The 27,303-nt window shown below is 39.4% G+C and overlaps 1 protein-coding gene across 1 annotated transcript in view; it reads right to left on the bottom strand.

Moving 5' to 3' along the window:
* LOC130975111 (plasma membrane ATPase-like) overlaps positions 1–21,494 on the bottom strand; it is a 56,127-nt gene extending 34,633 nt beyond the window's left edge. The window contains exons 1-3 of the mRNA XM_057899943.1: positions 21,311–21,494; positions 20,606–20,785; positions 20,301–20,368 (exon numbers count right to left, since the gene is read on the bottom strand). Coding sequence (XP_057755926.1) covers positions 20,301–20,368; positions 20,606–20,785; positions 21,311–21,494 — 432 coding nt within the window. The remainder of the gene's footprint in view (positions 1–20,300; positions 20,369–20,605; positions 20,786–21,310) is intronic.
* Positions 21,495–27,303: the final 5,809 nt, after the last annotated feature.

Here is a 27,303-nt window from a genome sequence, read left to right as displayed (position 1 = left end):
AGCTTTCCAGCAATATATAATAGTCCATACTTCATTCGGAAATTGACGACGTAGCTTGGCGTTGAACGCCAAGTACATGCTGCTGTCTGGAGTTAAACGCCAGAAAAACGTCATGATCCGGAGTTGAACGCCCAAAACACGTCATAACTTGGAGTTCAACTCCAAGAGAAGCCTCAGCTCGTGGATAGATCAAGCTCAGCCCAAGCATACACCAAGTGGGCCCCGGAAGTGGATTTATGCATCAATTACTTACTCATGTAAACCCTAGGAGCTAGTTTATTATAAATAGAACATTTAACTATTGTATTAGATGTCTTTTGACCACGTTTCATCTTTGGTCTCAGTTTTGTTTTATTCTTCATCTTAGGAGGCCATTGAGCACGTTTAGGGGGCTGGCCATTCGGCCATGCCTGAACCTTTTACTTATGTATTTTCAACGGTGGAGTTTCTGTACACCATAGATTAAGGGTGTGGAGCTCTGCTGTACCTCAAGTTTCAATACAATTACTATTACTTTCTATTCAATTCTCTTTTATTTTTATTCCAAGATATACGTTGCACAACACTTTGATGAATGTGATGATCCGTCACACTCATCATCATTCTCACCTATGAACGCGCGTGATTGACAACCACTTCCGTTCTACCTTAGGCCGGGCGCATATCTCTTAGATTCCCCAACAGAATCTTCGTGGTATAAGCTAGATAGATGGCGGCATTCGTGGGGATCCGGAAAGTTTAACCTTGTCTGTGGTATTCTGAGTAGGATTCCGGTATTGAATGACTGTGACGAGCTTCAAACTCCTGAAGGGTGGGCGTTAGTGACAAACGCAAAGGAATCAATGGATTCTATTCCAACCTGATTGAGAACCGACAGATGATTAGCCGTGCTGTGACAGAGCATTTGGACCATTTTCACTGAGAGGATGTGATGTAGCTATCAACCAAGGGTGATGCCTCCAGACGATTAGCCGTGCAGTGACAGCGCATAGGACCATTTTCCCGAGAGGATTAAAAGTAGCCATTGATGATAGTGATGCCCTACATACAGCTTGCCATGGAAAGGAGTAAGAAGGATTGAAGGAAGAGTGAGTAGTGAAGTAAAGTTTCAAGAGGAACACAGCATCTCCATACACCTATCTGAAATTCCCACTATTGATTCACTTAAGTATTTCTATCTCTTTTTATTTTCTATTTATTATTAATTTTCGAAACCCATAATCCTTTAATTTGCCTAACTGAGATTTACAAGGTGACTATAGCTTGCTTCATACCAACAATCTCTGTGGGATCGACCCTTACTCACGTAAGGTTTATTACTTGGACGACCCAGTACACTTGCTGGTTAGTTGAACGGAGTTGTGAATTCAAATAGAGCCAATTATTAAATTTCATACAAGTACAAAGAGCATGGATCACAATTTCGTCCACCAAGTTTTTGGCGCCGTTGCCGCAGACACATAACTGGGTGAACCTTTTCAGATTGTGACTCAGCTTTTAAGCACACTCTTTTGCTTTGGATCACGACTTTAACCACTCAGTCTCAAGCTTTTCACTTGGACCTTCATGACACAAGCACATGGTTAGGGACAGCTTGATTTAGCCGCTTAGGCCTGGATTTTATTTCCTTGGGCCCTCCTATCCATTGATGCTCAAAGCCTTGGATCCTTTTTACCCTTGCCTTTTGGTTTTAAGGGCTATTGGCTTTTTCTGCTTGCTTTTTCTTTTTCTTTCTATATTTTTTTTCGCCATTTTTTTTTTCGCAAGCTTCTTCTTTTGCACTGCTTTTTCTTGCTTCAAGAATCAATTTCATGAATTTTTAGATCATCAATAACATTTCTCTTTGTTCATCATTCTTTCAAGAGCCAACAGTTTTAACATTCATAAACAACAAGATCAAAATTATGCACTGTTCAAGCATTCATTCAAAAAAAGTATTGTCACCACATCAATATAATTAAACTAAATTCAAGGATAAATTCGAAATTCATGTACTTCTTGTTCTTTTGAATTAAAACATTTTTCTTTTTTTTTTAAGAGAGGTGAAGGATTGATGGAATTTATTCATAGCTTTAAGACATAGTTACTACATACTAATGATCATGAAAATAAGGACACAAAACATAGATAAACACAACATTAAAAACCGAAAACAGAAAGAAATAAAGAACAAGGAATGAATCCACCTTAGTGGCGTCTTCTTCTTGAAGGACCAACAATGTCCTTAAGCTCTTCTATGTCCCTTCCTTGCCTTTGTTGCTCCTCCCTCATTGCTCTTTGATCTTCTCTTATTTCATGGAGAATGATGGAGTGCTCATGATGTTCCACCCTTAGTTGTTCAACATTGTGGCTCAAATCTTCTAATGAAGTGTTGAGTTGTTCCCAATAGTTGTTAGGAGGAAAGTGCATCCCTTGAGGCATCTCAGGGATTTCTTGATGATGAGCTTCCTCATGCATCTCTTGAGAACCGTGAAGGGTCTCTCTTGCTTGCTCCATCCTCTTCTTGGTGATGGGCTTATCCTCTTCAATGAGAATGTCTCCTTCTATGATAACTCCAGCTGAGTAACATAGATGGCAAATAAGGTGAGGGAAAGCTAGCCGTGCCATGGGTGAGGGCTTGTCGGCTATTTTGTAGATTTCATTGGAGATGACCTCTGAACTTCTACTTCCTTTCCAATCATGATGCCATGAATCATGATGGCCCGATCCAAAGTAACTTCAGATCGGTTGCTAGTGGGAATGATGGAGCGTTGAATGGACTCCAACCATCCTCTAGCTATAGGCTTGAGATCCAGTCTTCTTAGTTGGACTGGTTTGCCTTTGGAGTCTCTCTTCCATTGAGCTCCTTCCACAATAGAACTCTTGAAACCATTAATATTCCGACTTGTTGCATGGGGTTGGTTAGGACTTCCCAACCTCTTCGGATTTCATGTCGGATCTCCGGATACTCATTTTTCTTGAGCTGAAGGGACCTCGGGGATCACCTTCTTTGCCACAACATCATAGAAGTGGTCTTGATGGCTCTTGGAGATGAATCTTTCCATCTCCCATGACTCGGAGGTGGAAGCTTTTGTCTTCCCTTTTCCTTTTCTAGAGGATACTCCGGCCTTAGGTGCCATTGATGGTAATGGAAAAACAAAAAGCTTATGCTTTTACCACACCAAACTTAAAATATTGCTCGCCCTCGAGCAATAGAAGAAAGAAGAGAAGAAGAAGAAGAAGAGAATATGGTAGAGAGGGAGAGATGTAGGTTCGGCCAAGTGGGAGAAGAGGGGTTTGTGTTGTGTGAAAATGAAGGAGAATTGAAGGGTATTTATAGGGAGAGGGGGATTGTATGTTCGGCCATTTTGGGTGGGAAAGGGTGGGAAATTGGTTTTGAATTTTTGAAGGTAGGTGGGGTTTATGGGGAAGAGTGGATGGATGTGAATGGTGAATGGGGTAATTGGGAAGAGGAATTGAGGTGATTGGTGAAGAGTGTTGGGAAGTGTGACATGGGGAAGAGTAATCACAAAAACTAGGATTAGGAGGTAAGGTGGGAATAGGATAGGTGGGGATCCTGTGGGGTCCACAGATCCTGAAGTGATCCTGTGGGGTCCACAGGTCCTGAGGTGTCAAGGAATTCCATCCCTGCACCAAATAGGCATGTAAAATGCCTTTGCACACCATTCTGGCGTTTAAACGCCATGTGGTGCACATTCTGGGCGTTCAACGCCCATGTAAAGCATGTTTCTAGCGTTGAACGCCAGTTTCATGCTTGTTACTGGCGTTCAGCGCCAGCTTTTCTTCTCTGGGCACATTCCTGGCGTTCAGCGCCAGAATGTTGCTTGTTTCTGGCGTTCAGCGCCAGAATGATGCTCTATTCTGGCGTTGAACGCCAGCCAGATGCATCTCACTGGCGTTGAACGCCAGCCTGTGCTTCCTCCAGAGTGCGAATTTTTTTCTGCTGTTTTTTATTCTATTTTTAATTTTTATGATTTTTTTCGTGACTCCTCATGATCATGTACCTGATAAAAATAACAATAATATAGAATAAAATAAAAATTAGATAAATAAAATTGGGTTGCCTCCCAACAAGCGCTTCTTTAATGTCAATAGCTTGACAGTGGCTCTCATGGAGCCACAAGGTGATCAGGTCAATGTTGTATAGTCCCAACACCAAACTTAGAGTTTGGATATGGGGTCTTAACACCAAACTTAGAGTTTGGTTGTGGCCTCCCTACACCAAACTTAGAGTTTGACTGTGGGGGCTCTTCTTGACTCTGAACTGAGAGAAGCTCTTCATGCTTACTCTCTTTTGTCACAGAGGGATGGCCATGTGCCTTAAACACAAGGTAGTCCCCATTCAATTGAAGGACTAATTCACCTCTGTTGACATCTATCACAGCTCCTGTTATGGCTAGGAAAGGTCTTCCAAGGATGATGTAATCATCCTCTTCCTTCCTAGTGTCTAAGATTATGAAATCAGCAGGGATGTAAAGGCCTTCAACCTTTACTAACACGTCCTCTACTATTCCATAAGCTTGTCTTAATGACTTGTCTGCCAATTGTAATAAGAACAAGGCAGGATGTACCTCAAGGATCCCCAGCTTCTCCATTACAGAGAGTGGCATAAGATTTATCCCTGACCCCAGATCACACAGAGCTTTTTCAAAGGTCATGGTGCCTATGGTACAAGGTATTAAGAATTTGCCAGGATCTTGTTTCTTTTGAGGTAGAATTTGCTGAATCCAGGTATCCAGTTCACTAATGAGCAAAGGGGGTTCACTTTCCCCAGTCTTATTACCAAACAACTTGGCATTCAGCTTCATGATAGCTCCTAAATATCGAGCAACTTGCTCTCCAGTCACATTTTCATCCTCTTCAGAGGATGAATAGTCTTCAGAGCTCATGAATGGCAGAAGGAGATTTAATGGAATCTCTATGGTCTCTGTATGAGCCTCAGATTCCTTTGGATCCTTAATAGGAAACTCCTTCTTGCTTGAGGGACGTCCCAGAAGGTCTTCCTCACTAGGATTTTCGTCCTCCTCCTCCCTTGTACATTCGGCCACATTGATCACATCAATGGCCTTGCACTCTCCTTTTGGATTCTCTTCTGTATTGCTTGGGAGAATACTGGGAGGAGTTTCAATGATTTTCTTACTCAGCTGGCCCACTTGTGCCTCCAGATTTCTAATGGAGGATCTTGTTTCACTCATGAAACTGAAAGTGGCCTTTGACAGATCAGAGACTAGATTGGCTAAATTAGAAGTGTTTTGTTCAGAATTCTCTGTCTGTTGCTGAGAAGATGATGGATATGGCTTGCTATTGCTCAGTCTGTTGCGTCCACCATTGTTAAAGCCTTGTTGAGGCTTTTGTTGATCCTTCCATGAGAAATTTGGATGATTTCTCCATGATGAGTTATAGGTGTTTCCAAAAGGTTCACCCAGTTATGTGTCTGTGGCATTTATGTATCCGGTGGTAATACTAGAAAACAAAATGCTTAGGGCCACGGCCAAGACTCATAAGTAGCTGTGTTCAAGAATCAAAATGCTTAACTAGGAAAGTCAATAACACTATCCAAAATTCTAAGTTCCTAAAGAAGCCAATCATTCAGAACTTCAAAGGAAAAAGTGAGATGCCAAAACTGTTCAGAAGCAAAAAGCTACAAGTCCCGCTCATCTAATTATAATTAATATTCATTGATATTCTGGAATTTATAGTATATTCTCTTCTTTTTATCCTATTTGATTTTCAGTTGCTTGGGGACAAGCAACAATTTAAGTTTGGTGTTGTGATGAGCGGATAATTTATACGCATTTTGGCATTGTTTTTAGGTAGTTTTTAGTAAGTTCAAGCTACTTTTAGGGATGTTTTCATTAATTTTTATGTTAAATTCACATTTCTGGACTTTACTATGAGTTTTTGTGTTTTTCTGTGATTTCAGGTAATTTCTGGCTAAAATTGAGGGACTTGAGCAAAACTCTGAAAAAGGCTGACAAAAGGACTACTGATGCTGTTGGAATCTGACCTCCCTGCACTCGAAATGGATTTTCTGGAGCTACAGAACTCCAATTGGCGCGCTCTCAACGGCGTTGGAAAGTAGACATCCAGAGCTTTCCAGCAATATATAATAGTTCATACTTCATTCGGAAATTGACGACGTAACTTGGCGTTGAACGCCAAGTACATGCTGCTGTCTGGAGTTAAACGCCAGAAAAACGTCATGATCCGGAGTTGAACGCCCAAAACACGTCATAACTTGGAGTTCAACTCCAAGAGAAGCCTCAGCTCGTGGATAGATCAAGCTCAGCCCAAGCATACACCAAGTGGGCCCCGGAAGTGGATTTATGCATCAATTACTTACTCATGTAAACCCTAGGAGCTAGTTTATTATAAATAGAACATTTAACTATTGTATTAGATGTCTTTTGACCACGTTTCATCTTTGGTCTCAGTTTTGTTTTATTCTTCATGTTAGGAGGCCATTGAGCACGTTTAGGGGGCTGGCCATTCGGCCATGCCTGAACCTTTTACTTATGTATTTTCAACGGTGGAGTTTCTGCACACCAGTTGCTCATAGTTCAGAGAAGAAAAATAAGGGTTCTCAAAAAATGTGTCCCTTGTCTAAATGTACAGAGTTTCTATTTATAACTAATCCTAATAAATTTAAAATCTAATTATCTAAAAATAATATCTTTTCCAAAAAATCATATTTGAATTTAAATTCGAATTAATTAATAAGTCTTTCGCTGATGGGTGGGGACCACTTGATTTGTCCATTCTGCAGCTTCTAATATGTGTTTTCTGGGCTAAAAACTGAGTCAAAATGCGGCCCAAAATCCACACCAGCGATTTCTGTAATTTCTGCAGATCGCGCACATCACGCGTACGCGTCGCTGGTCTTCTTCACAAGTCACGCGGACGTGTCGGTCACGCGGACGCATCACTGAGCAAATCTTCAAATCACGTGTACGCATGACTGACACGTACGCGTCGCCATGGATACTTCCAGATCACGCGCACGCGTCAGGCACGCGTGCACGTCGCTCCTCGCAGCCATCTCCTTTTATTCTTATGTTGCAGAAACTCCATCAAATCCAGCCGAATGCTACCTAAAATAAATAAAATTGCACAAAACTCAAAATAGAATCCATAGTGGCTAAAATATAATTAATTCTTAATTAAACTCAACAAATTAGATGCAAATTCACTAGGAAAAGATAGAAAATATGCTCATGCATCACAACACCAAACTTAAACTGTTGCTTGTCCTCAAGCAACCAAAACTAATATAAGCTTAGGATGTGAATTTGCATGAGAATGAGAGTTCGATTAAGCTCATGTCTCTTTTTATAGTGAGGTTTATAACTGTAATCCTGGATAGGTTTGGCATCTCACTCTCCTTTGAATAAGGAGGATGTCATTGTCATTTGAAATTAGAATCCGGATAATATTATGAATTCTCTGATCTTTATATTTCAGTTTAATCCTTGAACGCAGCTAAATTTAGTTTAATTTATTTTTCTTTGGTGCTTTGCACCTTGGGCCTAGCCGTAACTTTAAATATTTTGTCTCAAGAGTTACTTGACACAGAAACACCACAAGCACTTAACTGGGAAACTCTCTTTGTGTTCTGATTTTTCTTTCAGTTACTCCTAGACAGTGGTGCTCAAAGCCTTTGGCATACTCTGTTAAACACACTTGGTCTCGACTCTAAGTGTTTTGTCTCAATGATTACTTAACACAATCACACCACAAGTATATGACTAGGAAAATAACACTTTGAGCTTTTAATCATGTCTGACCTCCCTAGTCATTGATGCTCAGAGCATTGGACCTTACTTTTATTTATTAATTATTATCTATTTTTTTGTTTGCTTCAAGGATTAAATTTTATTTTGTTTAATTCAGAGAAGTCATAATAATTCTCTAAATTCCTGTTCCTTATACATCAACATCCCTTGATTCAAATTCAAATATGTACTGTTCATATCATGCATTCAAAAATTGCAGAAAATACCACCACATTTAAGTAAATAAGACTATTCTTAAAATTAACTCAATTTTTCATGTAATACATCACTTCTTTTTCTTTTCTTTTTAGATTCAAGTTTAGTGAGTGGTACATGAAACATCTTTTTAGCATTAAAGCAATTAAAAAAAACTAGTCCTAGAATTCTAACTAATAAAAGATCATGCAACAAACAAAGCAAAATAGCAGAAAGCCAGAACGTAACATAGAAAAAAAGGAGAGGAATAAGAATGAAAGGAACTCAACCACCTTAGTTATCCTAGCAGTCGCTTTATTCTTCAGGTTGTGTTCCTTAGTGAAGATGATTCGCCTCCCTTTTGTGCCAAAAAACCAACAAGCGCAGCGTCCAACAACACCAAACTTAAAGGTTTGCTTGTCCTCAAGCAAAGAAGAACTGAAAATAGAAGAGACGAATATTATGAGGAGAGAAAAATAAAAGGATAAAAGAATAAGAGAGGGTTAGGATTGGGAGAGAGAGAAAAAAAACTGGGCGGCGTAAGCGACGCGTACGCGTGGGTCGCGCATTTTTCATAATGACGCGTTAGTGTCAGGCACGCGTCCGGGTGCCCTAGATATTGTGCGATTCGCGTGAAGCCAGCCGCGCACCCGCGCGACTCTCTGTTCACATGGCTTGGGAGCCAATTTTTCATACGACGCGTTCACGTCATGCACACACTTGCGTGGATGGCCATATGTGCAATTGACGTGAATGCGTCACTCACGCATCTGCGTGCTCTGACTTGTGCTTTTAGCACACTTCCTGCCCCAAGCCAACACAACTTTCTGCCCAAACACTCTTTTACGTCGAATTTGCAAGACACGCGTTCGCATCAGTGACGCGCCCACGTGAATGGTGAAACTCACAAACGACGCGCACGCGTGAGGTACGCGGACGCGTGGGTTGTTTGTGCTAAAGGCTTGGTTCCGACGTTATTCCCGCTCAACTCTCTGTCAAATTTTATTTTTCACTTACGCATGATCGACGCGTTCGCGTCAGTGACGCTTGCGCGTCGTATGCGTTTTTTTTTTAGCTTGAGGTGTTCTGTTCCTGGAATAACATAGCTGCATGATCAGAAAATTAGTAAGAACTCAATAAGAAAACTACTACCACGAAAAAATTAGCTAAGGATACTGATGAGCGGATAATTTATACGCTTTTGGCATTGTTTTTAGTACGTTTTTGGTATGTTTTAGTTAGTTTTTATTATATTTTTATTAGTTTTTAGTTAAAATTCACTTTTTTGGACTTTACTATGAGTTTGTGTGTTTTTCTGTGATTTCAAGTATTTTCTGGCTGAAATTGAGGGACCTGAGCAAAAATCTGATTCAGATGCTGAAAAGGACTGCAGATGCTGTTGGATTCTGACCTCCCTGCACTCGAAGTGGATTTTCTGGAGCTACAGAAGCCCAATTGGCGCACTCTCAATTGCGTTGGAAAGTAGACATCCTGGGCTTTCCAGCCATGTTTAATAGTCCATACTTTGTCCGAGATTTGATGGCCCAAACAGGCGTTTCAAGTCAGCTCAAGAATTCTGGCGTTTAACACCGGAACTGGCACAAGAATGGGAGTTAAACGCCCAAACTGGCATAAAAGCTGGCGTTTAACTCCAAGAAAAGTCTCTACACATAGAAGCTTCAATGCTCAGCCCAAGCACACACCAAGTGGGCCCGGAAGTCGATTTTTATGTCATTTACTCATCTTTGTAAACCCTAAGCTACTAGTTCTCTACAAATAGGACCTTTTGCTATTGTATTTTCATCTTTGGATCACTTTAGATCTTTTGATCATCTTTGGATGTCTAGTTCTTAGCTCATGGGGGCTGGCTTCTCGGCCATGCCTAGACCTTGTTCTTATGTATTTTCAACGGTGGAGTTTCTACACACCATAGATTAAGGTGTGGAGCTCTGCTGTACCTCGAGTATTAATGCAATTACTATTGTTCTTCTATTCAATTCAGCTTATTCTTGTTCTAAGATATCACTTGTTCCTCAACTTGATGAATGTGATGATCCGTGACACTCATCATCATTCTCACCTATGAACATGTGCCTGACAACCACCTCCGTTCTACCTTAGATTGAGTGGATATCTCTTGGATCCCTTAATCGGAATCTTCGTGGTATAAGCTAGAATTGATGGCGGCATTCAAGAGAATCCGGAAGGTCTAAACCTTGTCTGTGGTATTCTGAGTAGGATTCAAGGATTGAATGACTGTGACGAGCTTCAAACTCGCGATTGTGGGGAATTAGTGACAGACGCAAAAGAATCACTGGATTCTATTCCGACATGATCGAGAATCGACAGCTGATTAGCCGTGCTATGACAGAGCGCGTTGAACATTTTCACTGAGAGGACGGGACTGTAGCCATTGACAACGGTGATGCCCAACATACAGCTTACCATGGAAAGGAGTAAGAAGGATTGGATGAAGACAGTAGGAAAGCAGAGAGACGGAAGGGACAAAGCATCTCCATACGCTTATCTGAAATTCTCACCAATGAATTACATAAGTATCTCTATCTTTATTTTATGTCTTATTTATTTTTTAATCATCAGTCCTCCATAACCATTTGAATCCGCATGACTGAGATTTACAAGATGACCATAGCTTGCTTCATACCAACAATCTCCGTGGGATCGACCCTTACTCGCGTAAGGTTTATTACTTAGACGACCCAGTGCACTTGCTGGTTAGTTGTGCGAAGTTGTGATAAAGAGTTGAGATTGCAATTGGGCGTACCATGTTGATGGTGCCATTGATGATCACAATTTCGTGCACCAAGGTTTTGGCGCCGTTGCGGGGGATTGTTTGAGTTTGGACAACTGACGGTTCATCTTGTTGCTTAGATTAGGTATTTTTCTTCAGAATTTTTAAGAATGAATTCTAGAGTTTCAAGGTGACGTTTTTATCATCACCAAAGCTGATTGATTCTCATCAATTTAGCTCCTGAATGTAATGTCCTGCTGAAGCTTGGCTAGCCATGTCTAATTTCTTTAGACTAAAGCTTTAGACTAACATTGCATGATTCCTGGAATTCTGATTAAAAATTTTGAATCTCTTTATTTTCTTTTTCATATAATTTTTGAAAAATCCAAAAAATTATAAAATCTTAAAATAAAAAATATTTTATGTTTCTTGTTTGAGTCTAGTGTCTAATTTTAAGTTTGGTGTCAATTGCATGTTTCTGTTCTTCTTGCATTTTTCGAATTGATTCATGTGTCTTCATTAATCTTCAAGTCGTTCTTGATGATTTCCTTACTCTGATCTTTAAATTCTCTTGTCTTGAGTGTTTTGTTGTTTCTCATATGCATTCTCAATTTGTTAGTGTCAGTAGTATACAAACTTCTAAGTTTGGTGTCTTGCATGCATTATTTACTTGATCTTAGTGGCATTTTGATTATTCCTCATCATTAAAAATTCAAAAAAAAAAATTTAATTTGTGTCTTTTAAAGTCAATAATACAGAGAATTGAAGATTCAGAACATACAGCAGAAGAATTACACAGAAAAAGCTGGGCGTTCAAAACGCCCAATGAAAAAGTAAAACTGGTGTTTAAACGCCAGCCAGGGTACCTGGCTGGGCGTTTAACGCCCAAAAGGGTAGCATTTGGGGCGTTAAACGCCAGAATGTATACCATTCTGGGCATTTAACGCCAGGATGGCACAAGAGGGAAGATTTTGTTTTTAATTCAAATTTTTTTCAAGTTTTCATAATTTTTCAAAATCAAATCTTTTTCAAATCATATCTTTTCAATCATATATTTTCAAAATCAATTTCTTTCCATTTTCAAAAATACTTGCTAACAATTAATGATTTGATTCAAACATTTCAAGTATATTGCCTTTTCTGTTGAGAAAGTTTTAATGTCTGAATCATATCTTTTAAATTTCTTGTTAGCTAAGTCATTAATTTTAAAAATCAAATCTTTTTAAACTGTTTTTCAATCATATCTTTTTATCACATTTTTTTAAATTAATTTTTAAATCATATCTTTTTGATTTTTAATTTCAAAATCTTTTTCAATTTCACTTAATTTCTTTCCCAATCTTAGTTTTCGAAAATCAATTACCATTTTTCAAAATTTCTTTTAATTAATTCACTTTAATTTTCGAGAATTTCTTCCCCTCTTCTCACATCCTTCTATTTATGGACTAACACTCCTCCTCAATGCACAATTCGAACTCTATCTCTCTTGGTAAGTTCGAATTCTTCTACCTCCTCCTTCTATTCTTCTTTTCCTCTGACACCTCAAGGAATCTCTATACTGTGACATAGAGGATTCCATATTTTCTTGTTCTCTTCTCTTTCATATGAGCAGGAGCAAAGACAAAAGCATTCTTGTTGAGGCTGACCCTGAACCTGAAAGGACCTTGAAGCGAAAGCTAAGAGAAGCTAAAGCACAACTCTCTGTAGAGGACCTAACAGAAATCTTCAAAGAAGAAGAACCCATGGCAGCCGAAAACAACAATAATGCCAACAATGCAAGGAAGGTGCTGGGTGACTTTACTGCACCTACTCCCGAATTCTATGGGAGAAGCATCTCTATCCCTGCCATTGGAGCAAACAACTTTGAGCTTAAGCCTCAATTAGTTTCTCTAATGCAACAGAATTGCAAGTTCCATGGACTTCCATTGGAAGATCCTCATCAGTTTTTAGCTGAATTCTTACAAATCTGTGACACTGTCAAAACTAATGGGGTTGACCCTGAGGTCTACAGACTTATGCTATTCCCTTTTGCTGTAAGAGACAGAGTTAGGATATGGTTAGACTCACAACCTAAAGAAAGCCTGAACTCTTGGGAAAAGCTAGTCAATGCCCTCTTGGCAAAGTTCTTTCCACCTCAAAAATTGAGTAAGCTTAGAGTGGAAGTCCAAACCTTCAGACAGAAGGAAGGTGAATCCCTCTATGAAGCTTGGAAAAGATACAAACAATTGATCAGAAAGTGTCCTTCTGACATGCTTTCTGAATGGAGCATCATAGGTATCTTCTATGATGGTCTGTCTGAACTGTCCAAGATGTCATTGGACAGCTCTGCTGGAGGATCTCTTCATCTGAAGAAGACGCCTGCAGAAGCTCAAGAACTCATTGAAATGGTTGCAAATAACCAATTCATGTACACTTCTGAAAGGAATCCTGTGAACAATGAGACGAATCAGAAGAAAGGAGTTCTTGAGATTGATACTCTGAATGCCATATTGACTCAGAACAAAATATTGACTCAGCAAGTCAATATGATTTCTCAAAGTCTGTCTGGAATGCAAGCTGCACCAGACAGTACTAAGGACGCTTCATTTGAAAAAGAAGCTTATGATCCTGAGAACCCATCAATGGAAGAGGTGAATTACATGGGAGAACCCTATGGAAACACCTATAATCCTTCATGGAGAAATCATCCAAATCTCTCATGAAAGGATCAACAGAGACCTCAACAAGGTTTCAACAACAATAATGGTGGAAGAAACAGGTTTGGCAATGGCAAGCCTTTTCCATCATCTTCTCAGCAATAGACAGAGAATTCTAAGCAGAGCCACTCTGACTTAGCAACCATGGTCTCTGATCTAATCAAAACCACTCAAAGTTTCATGACTGAAACAAGGTACTCAATTAGAAACTTGGAGGCACAAGTGGGTCAGCTGAGTAAGAAAGTTACTGAACTCCCTTCTAGTACTCTTCCAAGCAATACAGAAGAGAATCCAAAAGGAGAGTGCAAGGCCATCAACATGGCCGAATTTAGAGAGGAGGAAGTGGCAGTGATCGCCACTGAGGAAGACCTCAATGGACATCCACTGGCCTCCAATGAGTTTCCTAATGAGGAACCATGGGAATCTGAGGCTCACACTGAGACCATAGAGATTCCATTGGATTTACTTCTGCCATTTATGAGCTCTGATGAGTATTCTTCTTCTGAAGAGGATGAAGATGTCACTGAAGAGCAAGTTGCTAAGTACCTTGGAGCAATCATGAAGCTAAATGACAAGTTATTTGGTAATGAGACTTGGGAGGATGAACCCCCTTTGCTTATCAAAGAACTGGATGACTTGACTAGGCAGAGAAGAGATTACCTCAAAAGAGACAGGACCCTGGAAAGTTCTCAATACCTTGTACCATTGGCACCATGACCTTTGAGAAGGCTCTGTGTGACCTACGGTCAAGCATAAACCTCATGCCTCTCTCTGTAATGGAGAAGCTAGGGATCTTTGAGGTGCAAGCTGCAAGAATCTCACTAGAGATGGCAGACAATTCAAGAAAACAAGCTTTTGGACTTGTAGAGGATGTTCTGGTAAAGGTTGAAGACCATTACATCCCTGCTGATTTCATAGTCCTAGAGACTGGGAAGTGCATGGATGAATTCATCATCCTTGGCAGACCCTTCCTAGCCACAGCAAAGGTTGTGATTGATGTTGACAGAGGAGAATTGATCATTCAAGTGAATGAAGAATCCTTTATGTTTAAGGCTCAAGGATACCCCTCTGTAACCATGGAGAGGAAGCATGAAGAGCTTCACTCAAAATAGAGTCAAACAGAGCCCCCACAGTCAAACTCTAAGTTTGGTGTTGGGAGGCCACAACCAACTTCTAGGTTTGGTGTTGAACCCCCACATTCAAACTCTAAGTTTGGTGTTGGGAGGTTCCAACATTGCTCTGAGTATCTGTGAGGCTCCATGAGAGCCCACTACAAGCTATTGACATTAAAGAAGCGCTTGTTGGGAGGCAACCCAATGTTATATTTATCTATTTTTCTTTGTTATTTTATGTTTTCTATAGGTTGATGATCATGTGAAGTCACAAAATCAATTGAAAAAGCAAAAACAGAATGAAAAACAGAAAGAAAAATAGCACACCCTGGAGGAAAACTTGCTGGCATTTAAACGCCAGTGAAGACAGCAAATGGGCGTTTAACGCCCAGTTTGGCACCATTCTAGGCATTTAACGCCAAAAAGGGGCACCAGACTGGCGTTTAACGCCAGGAATGGGCAACAATCTGGCGTTAAATGCCAGAAATGAGCACCAGCCCGGCGTTTAACGCCAGGATTGACAGAAGGAGCATTTTTACTCGCCACTTGGTGCAGGGATGAATTATCCTTGACACCTCAGGATCTGTGGACCCCACAGGATCCCCACCTACCCCACCACTCTCTCTCTTCTTCACCCATTCTCTTCACCACTAACATCCATCCTTCATAAAACCCCACCTACCTCACCATCCAAATTCAAACCACTTTTCCTCCCAAACCCACCCATAATGGCCGAACCCTACCCTTCTCTCCACCCCTATATAAACCCTTCTTCACTCCTTCATTTTCACACAACCTAAATACTACTTCTCCCCCTTGGCCGAACCACAAAGCCCCCTCCATCTCCTCCAATTTCTTCTTCTTCTACTCTCTTCTTTCTTCTTTTGCTCGAGGACGAGCAAACCTTCTAAGTTTGGTGTGGTAAAAGCGTTGCTTTTTGTTTTTCCATAACCATCTATGGCACCTAAGGCCGGAGAAACCTCTAGAAAGAGGAAAGGGAAAGCAAAAGCTTCCACCTCCGAGTCATGGGAGATGGAGAGATTCATCTCAAGGGTGCATCAAGACCACTTCTATGAAGTTGTGGCCAAGAAGAAGGTGATCCCCGAGGTCCCTTTCAAACTCAAAAAAGGTCAACTTTGATCAAAGGTTGGACCAAGTCCTCATGGATACCACTAAGAAAAGGATGGAGCAAATAAGAGATCCCACTTATGGACATGAGCATAAGGAAATTCCTCATCCTGAAATCCCTGAGATACCTCAAAGGATGCACTTTCCTCCACAAAATTATATGGAGCAAATCAACACCTTCCTAGGAGAGTTAAGTTCCAACATGGGACAACTAAGGGTGGAGCACCAAGAACATTCCATCCTCCTCCATGAAATTAGAGAAGACCAAAGAGTCATGAGAGAGGAGCAACAAAGGCAAGGAAGAGACATTGAGGAGCTCAAGCACTCCATAAGATCTTCAAGAGGAAGAACTAGCCGCCATCACTAAGGTGGACCCATTCTTTAATCTCCTTGTTCTTTATTTTTCTGTTTTTTCGAATTTTTATGCTTATGTTTATCTATGTTTGTGTCTTATTACAAGATCATTAGTGTCTTAGTGTCTATGCCTTAAAGTTATGAATTTTCTATGAATCCATCACCTTTCTTAAAGGAAAAATGTTTTTATTACAAAAGAACAAGAAGTACATGATTTCAAATTCATCCTTAAAACTAGTTCAATTATTTTGATGTGGTGACAATACTTCTTATTTTCTGAATGTATGCTTGAACAGTGCATATGTCTTTTGAATTTGTTGTTCAAGAATGTTAAAATTGTTGGCTCTTGAAAGAATGATGAAATAGGAGACATGTTACTGAGGATCTGAAAAATCATAAAAATGATTCTTGAAGCAAGAAAAAGCAGTGAATTCAAAAAAAAAAGAGAGAAAAAGAAAAAGAAAGAGAAAGCAGAAAAAGCCAATAGCCCTTTAAACCAAAAGGCAATGGTAAAAATAAAAAGGATCCAAGGTTTTGAGCATCAGTGGATAGGAGGGCCCACAGGAATAGTATCCTGGCCTAAGCGGCTAAACCAAGCTGTCCCTAACTATGTGCTTGTGGTGTGAAGGTGTCAAGTGAATACTTGAGACTGAGCGGTTAAGGTCGTGATTCAAAGCAAAAAGAGTGTGCTTAAGAACCCTGGACACCTCCAATTGGGGACTCTAGCAAAGCTGAGTCACAATCTGAAAGGGTTCACACAGTTATGTGTCTGTGGCATGGATGTATCCGGTAGTAATACTGGAAAACAGAGTGCTTTGGGCCACGGCCAAGACTCATAAAGTAGCTATGTTCAAGAATCAACATACTTAACTAGGAGAATCAATAACACTATCTGAATTCTGAGTTCCTAAAGATGCCAATCATTCTGAACCTCAAAGGATAAAGTGAGATGCCAAAACTGTTCAGAGGCAAAAAGCTACTACTTCCGCTCATCTAATTAGAGCTAAGTTTCATTGATGATTTGGAGTCTATAGTATATTCTCTTCTTTTTATTCTATTTGATTTTCAGTTGCTTGAGGACAAGCAACAATTTAAGTTTGGTGTTGTGATGTGCGGATAATTTATACGCTTTTTGGCATTGTTTTTAGTATGTTTTTAGTATGTTTTAGTTAGTTTTTATTATATTTTTATTAGTTTTTAGTTAAAATTCACTTTTCTAGACTTTACTATGAGTTTGTGTGTTTTTCTGTGATTTCAGGTATTTTTTGGCTGAAATTGAGGGACCTGAGCAAAAATCTGATTCAGAGGCTGAAAAGGTGCAGATGTTGTTGGATTCTGACCTCCCTGCACTTGAAGTGGATTTTCTGGAGCTACAGAAGCCCAATTGGTGCGCTCTCAATTGCGTTGGAAAGTAGACATCCTGGGCTTTCCAGCCATGTGTCCATACTTTGCCCGAGATTTGATGGCCCAAACAGGCGTTTCAAGTCAGCTCAAGAATTCTGGCGTTTAACGCCGGAACTGGCACAAGAATGGGAGTTAAATGCCTAAACTGGCATAAAAGCTGGCGTTTAACTCCAAGAAAAGTCTCTACACATAGAAGCTTCAATGCTCAGCCCAAGCACACACCAAGTGGGCCCGGAAGTCGATTTTTATGTCATTTACTCATCTTTGTAAACCCTAAGCTACTAGTTCTCTACAAATAGGACCTTTTGCTATTGTATTTTCATCTTTGGATCACTTTAGATCTTTTGATCATCTTTGGACGTCTAGTTCTTAGATCATGGAGGCATGGCCGAGACCTTGTTCTTATGTATTTTCAACGGTGGAGTTTCTACACACCATAGATTAAGGTGTGGAGCTCTGCTGTACCTCGAGTATTAATGTAATTACTATTGTTCTTCTATTCAATTCAGCTTATTCTTGTTCTAAGATATCACTTGTTCCTCAACTTGATGAATGTGATGATCCGTGACACTCATCATCATTCTCACCTATGAACGTGTGCCTGACAACCACCTCCGTTCTACCTTAGATTGAGTGGATATCTCTTGGATCCCTTAATCGGAATCTTCGTGGTATAAGCTAGAATTGATGGCAGTATTCAAGAGAATCTGGAAGGTCTAAACCTTGTCTGTGGTATTCTGAGTAGGATTCAAGGATTGAATGATTGTGACGAGCTTCAAACTCGCGATTGTGGGGCATTAGTGACAGACGCAAAAGAATCACTGGATTCTATTCTGACATGATCGAGAACCGACAGCTGATTAGCCGTTCTGTGACAGAGCGCGTTGAACATTTTCACTGAGAGGACGGGACTGTAGCCATTGACAACGGTGATGCCCAACATACAGCTTACCATGGAAAGGAGTAAGAAGGATTGGATGAAGACAGTAGGAAAGCAGAGAGACGGAAGGGACAAAGCATCTCCATACGCTTATCTGAAATTCTCACCAATGAATTACATAAGTATCTCTATCTTTATTTTATGTCTTATTTATCTTTTAATCATTAATCCTCCACAACCATTTGAATCCGCCTGACTGAGATTTACAAGATGACCATAGCTTGCTTCATACCAACAATCTCCATGGGATCGACCTTTACTCGCGTAAGGTTTATTACTTGGACGACCCAGTGCACTTGCTGGTTAGTTGTGTGAAGTTGTGATAAAGAGTTGAGATTGCAATTTAGTGTACCATGTTGATGGCGCCATTGATGATCACAATTTCGTGCACCAGATACGAAATTATCGGGTTGCCTCCCGACAAGCGCTTCTTTATCGTCACTAGCTTGACGGTCAGCTCCTCTAAGGAGGAGGATCATAGGGGCTCAGCTCTTCACCCCTTACTTTGAACTTCTTTCATGTGTCTCCATAACGTAGCTCAGTATGCTCTAGAGAGAGGATTCTGATTACTATATAAACCCATGCTAGATTACTGGTCAATACCACCTTCATTCCTGGGGAGAAACCTTCGGTGGGGATCTTTTTGTTTCTCCATCCTCTGGGTTCTTTCTTCTTTTTGGGAACCTCTTCCTTGGTAGATGATGCATTCCCAACACCAAACTTAGGTTTGATGTCAGGAGGAATTTTATTGATTGTTACCAAGGGAGGTTTGAGCTGCAGATTCTGCTGTGTATCATCAGGGGGTTTTTGAAGGGTTGGATCAATAAACTCAGCTTGCATGCACCTCTCTTCTTCACCTGTTGGATGTATATCCTTGAAGACATGAAAGACCAGTTGCTCATTATGCACTCTAAGTACTAATTCACCTACTTCTACATCAACCAGAGCTCTTCCAGTGGCTAGGAATGGTCTTCCTATAATTATAGAGGCATTCTCATCCTCCCCTGTATCAAGAATCACAAAGTCTGCTGGGAGAAAGAATTTACCCACTTTGACCAAGATATTTTCCACTAATCTGTATGCAGGCTTCATAGATTTATCTGCCATCTGTAATGCTATCTTTGTGGGTTGTGCCTCTTAGATTTGTAGCTTCTTCATCACAGATAAGGGCATTAGATTTATGCTTGCCCCCAGATCACATAGGGCTTTCTCAAAGGTTGTGCTCCCAATGGTGCATGGAATTTGAAAGCTCTCTGGATCTGGCATCTTCCTTGGCAAGTTATTCTGAATTACGGTACTACATTCCTTAGTCAGGACTACTGTCTCATCTCCCTTTAAACGCTTTTTCTTTGACAATAGCTCCTTCATGAACTTGACATAGATAGGCATTTGCTCCAAAACCTCAGCAAAAGGAATATTAATTTGTAACTTTCTGAAGATTTCCAAGAACTTTGAGAACTACTTGTCCTTGGTCTCCTTTTGAAGTCTTTGAGGATATGGCATCTTAGGCTTGTACTCAGGAGCCTTTGGCAATGTAGGATAAGTGTCAAGAGAGTCTGGGAATGGATTGTTCACACGCTTTGGAGGGGCGTGCTCCAATTCTCCCTTCTTCTCCTCTAGAGCTTCCTTTTCAACTAACTCTTCATTGGCCTTGGTCTCAAAGCCAGCTATTTTACCACTTCTCAATTGAATAACCTTGCAATCTTCTCCTGGATTTACCACTGTATCACCTTGAAATGTACTTACAGACCTTTCAAGTATTTGCTTGCTCAGTTGGCTCACTAGCACCTCTAAATTTCTAATGGAGGCTCTAGTTTCCTGCATAGCTTGTGCTTCCGTACTTGTCACTTGTCCACTTATCACAGAGATAGCCTTGTATTCCTCTCTTGGATTTGGAATTGTGTTACTAGGAAGGCTATTAGTGGTCCTCTGATCAATTTCATTAACTTTGGTGGCTATTTGACCCATTTGAATCTCCAGGTTCTTGATGGATGCTCTGGTTTCCTGTCTAAAACCTGTCAATATTGCTTCCAAATCATTGTTCTATTAGAAACTGCCCTTAGAATTATTGTTGAAGTTTTGAGGTCTCTGAGGTTGATCTCTCCATTCAAAATTTGGGTGATTTCTCCATCCCTGGTTGTATGTCTTAGAATATGGGTCATTGTTGGGATTCCTGGGACCACTCCCCATGTAATTCACCTGTTCAAAAGAAGGTTGAGCATAATCATAATTATCATTTTGCATAGAGTTACCTGCCATGTCATATGAGACTTCCTGTGGTGGATTTTGTGTGTTGATAGCTGATATTTGCATGCCACCCATCTGGTGAGTAAGTAGATTTATTTGCTGAGACATCAGCTTGTTCTGAGCGAGAAGAGCATTAATAGCTTCTACTTCCAACACGCCTCTCTTCTGAGGGGTTTCAGAGTTCACTGGATTTTTGTTAGATGAGTATAAATATTGGTTGCTAGCAACCAATTCAATAAGCTCAATAGTCTCCTCCGGTGTCTTCTTCTTGTGCAATAAACCTCCTGCAGAATTGTCTAAGTACATCTTGGGCATTTCACCCAAGCCTTCATAAAAGATATCCAGTTGAGTCCATTTGGAGAACATGTCTGGAGGGCATTGCCTAATCAGTAGCTTGTATCTCTCCCAAGCTTCATACAGAGTCTCACCATCCTTCTGCCTGAAGGTCTGAACCTCCATCCTAAGCTTAGTCAGCTTTTTTAGTGAGAAAAATTTAGTAAGAAACTCAGTAACCACCTTGTTCCAAGTGTCCAAACTCTCCTTGGGTTGGGAATCTAGCCATAGTTTTGCTCCATCCCTCAGAGCAAACGAGAAGAGCATGAGTTTGTACACATCAGGGTTTACTCCATTTGTCTTTACAGTATCACAAATTTGCAGAAAACTAGAGATAAATTGATTTGGGTCTTCGTGGGGAAGACCGTGATACTGACAGTTTTGTTGCACTAGAGTGACCAGTTGAGACTTCAACTCAAAGTTGTTCGCAATAATAGGAGGCACCACAATGCTCTTTCCATATAGATCTGCAGTAGGAGCAGAGAAAGAGCCAAGTACTCTCCTTTGTTTATTCCCATTCTGGTTTGCCGCATTGGTATTCTCAGTGTTAGTCGGATCCATAGTGGATTCTGCAGCCTTATAAAGTCTTGCTTGTTGTAAATGCCGCCTGAAAGTCCTTTCAGGTTCAGGATCAAAGCCTAAGAGATGTTCTTTGTCTCTGTTCCTACGCATAAATAAACAGAAAACAAGAAAGAATGGGAATCTCTACGTCAGAGTGCAGAGAATTCCCAGTGAGGTAACCTGTGTAAAGAGATAAAAAATATTGAATAAAATACATAGAAGAAAAATAATAAATAGTCAACACCAAACTTAATTTCAGAAATAAAGAAAAATATTGGTGCTATTTATTTATAAAAATATTTTTTTAAAAAAAATAACATTTAATAAAATAAAAATAAAACACCTAATCTAAGCAATCAAACAACTGATAGTTGTTAATCACAGTCAATCCCCGGCAACGGCGCCAAAAACTTGGTACGGTATCTTACAACCCACACTACTAACCGGCAAGTGCACCGGGTCGTACCAAGTAATACCTTACGTGAGTAAAGGTCGATCCCACGAGGATTGATAGATCAAGCAACAATAGCATTTGATAGGATTAGTTAGGCAAGTAGAAAATGGTTTTGAGATATTCAAAAAGCATTAAACAGTACTTTAAAAATTTCAGAAAGCAAGCAGTAATAAGTTGGGAATAAAATATTTGAGAAAGCAGTTAAGGTTTCAGAGTTATCTAATTTCTGGATTAACTTTTATTACTAATTAATTTAATCATGCAAGATTTAATTTCATGGCAAACTATATGTGACTAGACCCTAATTCCTTAGACCTTCCTAGTCTCCTCTAAAATTTATTAATTGCCAATTCCTTGATCAATTAATTTCAATTAGAGGGTGATGATCAATTTCTAGTTTATATGCCAAAAGAATCCTAATTATCCACAAATAAGGGGATTATATATCACGTATCCCATTAAATACAAACAATTAAAATTTAGTATAATATGTTTTCAAGCTGTTGTTCAAGTAAAGAGCTTTTCCAAGTTTCACAAGAACTCAATTAGAACATGGGTCATACTTCCGTTCCACCCATATTCATAAAATAAAGAACGAAAACAATTATTGAAATATAAATCAAGACATGAATTAAATTAAAAAGATCAAACGAATCAATCCATGAAAATAGACAGAGCTCCTAACCTTAACAATGGAGGATTAGTTGCTCATAGTTCAGAGAAGAAAAATAAGGGTTCTCAAAAAATGTGTCCCCTGTCTAAATGTACAGAGTTTCTATTTATAACTAATCCTAATAAATTTAAAATCTAATTATCTAAAAATAATATCTTTTCCAAAAAATCAGATTTGAATTTAAATTCGAATTAATTAACAAGTCTTCCGCTGATGGGTGGAGACCACTTGATTTGTCCATTCTGCAGCTTCTAATCTGTGTTTTCTAGGCTGAAAACTGAGTCAAAATGCGGCCCAAAATCTATGCCAGCGATTTTTGTAATTTCTGCAGATCGCGCACGTCACGCGTACGCGTCAGTCACGCGTACGCGTCGCTGGTCTTCTTCACAAGTCACGCGAACGCGTCGGTCACGTGGACGCGTCGCTGAGCAAATCTTCAAATCACGCGTACACATCAGTCACGCATACTCGTCGCCATGGATACTTCCAGATCACGCGCACGCGTCAGGCACGCGTGCGTGTCGCTCCTCGCAGCCATCTCCTTTGATTCTTGTGTTGCAGAAACTCCATCAAATCCAGCCGAATGCTACCTAAAATAAATAAAATTGCACAAAACTCAAAATAGCATCCATAGTGGCTAAAATATAATTAATTCTTAATTAAACTCAACAAATTAGATGCAAATTCACTAGGAAAAGATAGAAAAGATGCTCACGCATCACACGCCCCCCTTCTCCCTTTCCCTTTCTTCTTTCTTTTTTCTTTCTTTCTTTCTTTGCGTGTGTCTGTGTTGTGTGTGTTGTGTTTGTTGTGTGGGGTGTGGGTGGGTGAGGGAGGTGAGTGGTTTAAGGTTAGGTCAAAAATAGGGTTAGGGTTTCAATTTAGGGAGTTTTGGGTTAATAGATTAGGATAATTTTAATAAAATTGGGACATAGAGTATTAATTTGAAATCTAATTAATTCCCTAAAATTACTTTGTAATATTATTTGTTGTATCAAAACACTAATTGGTTTTCGATCAATTAGTCTAAATAAAAATATAAGACAATGTATTAAATTTTCTTTATTCCTAAAATTTAAAGTATTTAATTATAAAATATAAATTATTTAAATCAAATAATATAAAGTTCTTATTATTTTACAACTACTAACTTTATAATTTAAATATAAAAAATAATTCAATAATTGTAAAATTAGATAAATATTCTAATTTAAATATTTAAACCTCATTATTTTCGAATTTCAAAGATTTTAGGTTGTACATAGGTAAAAACTCAATAATTATAGAGTTTGGATAAAATTCTTAATTTATTTTAAATCCGATTAATCAAAATTTGCTTGAATCATCCTTAATAAAATAATTTCTGAAGTTAGAATTGTAAATAAATAAATGATTTGAAATTAGTTCATAAATAAATGAACCACGTCTTAAAGAATTAACGTATCGCTTGCTATACCTAAAGGTCGCACATGACATTAAAGCAAATCTCAAGTTTTTTCAAATAGGTACAAGACCTTAGAAAAGAAGGACAAGTGACAAGGACAGCCACCACAAAGAGTTTGAGAGAATTATTAAAATTACAAGCAGATGAGGATGTAAAAGCAATGAAGGGTGCTGGAAGAAAAATCGATTGACAACTTTGAGGGTAACTCCCAAAACAAAGAAATTCGATTAGGAATAATAAGAAGAAAACAATACAGCGGTTTGAAACAAATTCAAGTTGAGTCAAAGAGTATGAGGTTTATAGAAAAAGAAAATCCAAAGCCAATGATGACGCCCACAAGGTTTAAAAGTGTGATTTTATATCTTCTAATACATTGAATATGAGGAATGAAAAACTCAAGGAAAATTATCTCATGTTTTAAAAGAAAGGTATGCAACAAACTTTTTGTAAAAGAACGACAAAAGCATGTATCAAAAACTGCAATATGGTTGAAGACAGAATAGGTGAGGTTTGAAAAATGAAAATCAATTGGGTTAAGTGATGAGCGGATATTTTATACGCTTTTTGGCATCATTTTCATATAGTTTTCATTATGTTTTGTTTTAGTTTTATTATATTTTCATAGGTTTTCGTACAAAATTCATATTTTTTTATTCTACTTTGAGTTTGTGTATTTTATAATGATTTCAGGTATTTTCTGGCTGAAATTGAGGAGTTTTGGCAAAGTCTGATTCAGAGACAGAGAAAGGACTGCAGATACTGTCAGGATCTGACCTCCCGGCACTTGAACGAGAATTTCTGGAGTTACAGAAGCCCCAAACCTGGCGTTCAATGCTAGCCACCAACCCAATTCCTGGCGTCCAACACCCAAAAGGAGGCAGCTGGCGTCCAACACCCATCCAGGAGTCCAAAGCTGGCGTTAGACGCCCAAAATGGAGCATTAGCTCGTGGCTTCACTCAAGCTCATCCCAAAAATCACCAAGTGGGCCCGGAAAGTATATTTTTGCACTACAAGACTAGTTTATCTTATTTCTGTAATTCTTAGTTAGCAGATTAGTATATATAGGAGGAGATCACCCTTGTTTAGGATCTTCTTCTTTCCCCATTTTATTTTCGAACATCACATTGTACACTATGAGTCACTAACCTCCTAGGTTAAGGTTAGGAGCTTTGCTGATTCTTATGGATTAATAATATTACTATACTATTTCAATCTATGCTTGATATTCTATTCTAAGATGTATCTTCGTTCTTCATCCTAATGAGTTGGGAGTGTAACTTGACCGTCATCCCTATTCACATGGGTTCTTGCGAGTCCTTGACAGGATAGTATTGAACCACAAGCTTGATTATACATCACTTAGATGGCTAATCCACGGCTTCGTTGGGTACTTGGAGACTGATAGGCAAAATTGTGATTTACTATTTTCATAACTTGAACAATTCTTAGCAATGGCTCCAAAAACTTGGTGCATACAACTATGGTTCACTCACATTCTTCACAACTCTGCACAACTAACCAGCAAGTACACTGGGTTGTCCAAGTAATAAACCTTACGTGAGTAAGGGTCGATCCCACGGAGATTGTTGGTTTGAAGCAAGCTATGGTCATCTTATAAATCTTAGTTAGGCTGATTCAAATGATTATAATGGTTTTCGAAAATAATAATAAATAAAGCATGAAATAAAGATAGAGATACTTATGTAAATCATTGGTGGAAATTTCATATAAGCGTATGGAGATGCTTTGTTCCTGTTGAATCTCTACTTTCCTACTGCCTTCCTTCAATCCTTCATACTCCTTTCCATGGCAAGCTGTATGTAGGGCATCACCGTTGTCAATGGCTACTTCCCATCCTCTCAGTGAAAATGGTCCAAATGCTCTATCACAGCACGGCTAATCATCTGTCGGTTCTCGATCATGTCGGAATAGAATCCATTGATTCTTTTGCGTCTGTCACTACGCCCAACAATCGCGAGTTTGAAGCTCGTCACAGTCATTCAATCCTTGAATCCTACTCAGAATACCACAGACAAGGTTTAGACTTTCCGAATTCTCAAGAGTGGCCACCAAAGGGTTCTAGCTTATACCACGAAGATTCTGATCAAGGAATCCAAGAGATACACGTTCGGTCTAAGGTAAAACGGAAGTGGTTGTCAAGCACGCGTTCATAAGGACGGATGATGATGAGTGTCACGGATCATCACATCCATCAGGTTGAAGTGCAGCGAATATCTTAGAATAAGAATAAGCATGAATTGAATAGAAAACAGTAGTACTTTGCATTAAAACTCGAGGTACAGCAGAGCTCCACACCTTAATCTATGGTGTGTAGAAACTCCACCGTTGAAAATACATAAGAACAAGGTCTAGGCATGGCCATGAGGCCAGCCCCAAAATGTGATCAAAGGATCAAAAGATAATCCAGAGATGTCTAATACAATAGTAAAATGTCCTATTTATACTAGACTAGTTACTAGGATTTACAGAAATAAGTCTAAATGTAGAAATCCACTTCCGGGGCCCACTTTGGTGTGTGCTTGGGCTGAGCTTGAGCTTTACACGTGCAGAGTCTTCTTTTGGAGTTAAACACTAAGTTGTAATGTGTTTTTGGCATTTAACTCTGGTTTGTGATGTGTTTCTGGCGTTTTACTCCAGAATGCAGCGTGGAACTGGCGTTGAACGCCAGTTTGCATCGTCTAAGCTCGAACAAAGTATGGATCATTATATTTTGCTGGAAATCCCTGGATGTCTACTTTCCAACGCAGTTGAGAGCGCGCCATTTGGAGTTCTGTAGCTCCAGAAAATCTATTTCGAGTGCAGGGAGGTCAGAATCCAATAACATTAGCAGTCCTTTGTCAGCCTGAATCAGATTTTTGCTCAGGTCCCTCAATTTCATCCAGAAAATACCTGAAATCACAGAAAAACACACAAACTCATAGTAAAGTTCAGAAATGTGAATTTTGCATAAAAGCTAATGAAAACATCCCTAAAAGTAGCTAGATCCTACTAGAAACTACCTAAAAACAATGCCAAAAGCGTATAAATTATCCGCTCATCAGAGACATCAGTACAGCCGAGGTGCGGGGCGATTCGGGCCTTTGTGGTATAAGTTAGAACCAAAGAAGCAGTGTTCTCTGATCCAGAAGATCTGACCTTGTCTGTGGCGTTTTGAGTAGGATCACCAAGGGAATGGACTGCTAGAACTTCACCCCTGTTCAGATCGGATGACCGCTG

The sequence above is a fragment of the Arachis stenosperma genome, chromosome 4 (assembly GCF_014773155.1).
Source record: "Arachis stenosperma cultivar V10309 chromosome 4, arast.V10309.gnm1.PFL2, whole genome shotgun sequence".
Taxonomy (NCBI): Eukaryota; Viridiplantae; Streptophyta; class Magnoliopsida; order Fabales; family Fabaceae; genus Arachis; species Arachis stenosperma.
Note: the sequence above shows the minus strand (reverse complement) of the source record. Positions and strands in the feature narration are given on the sequence as shown.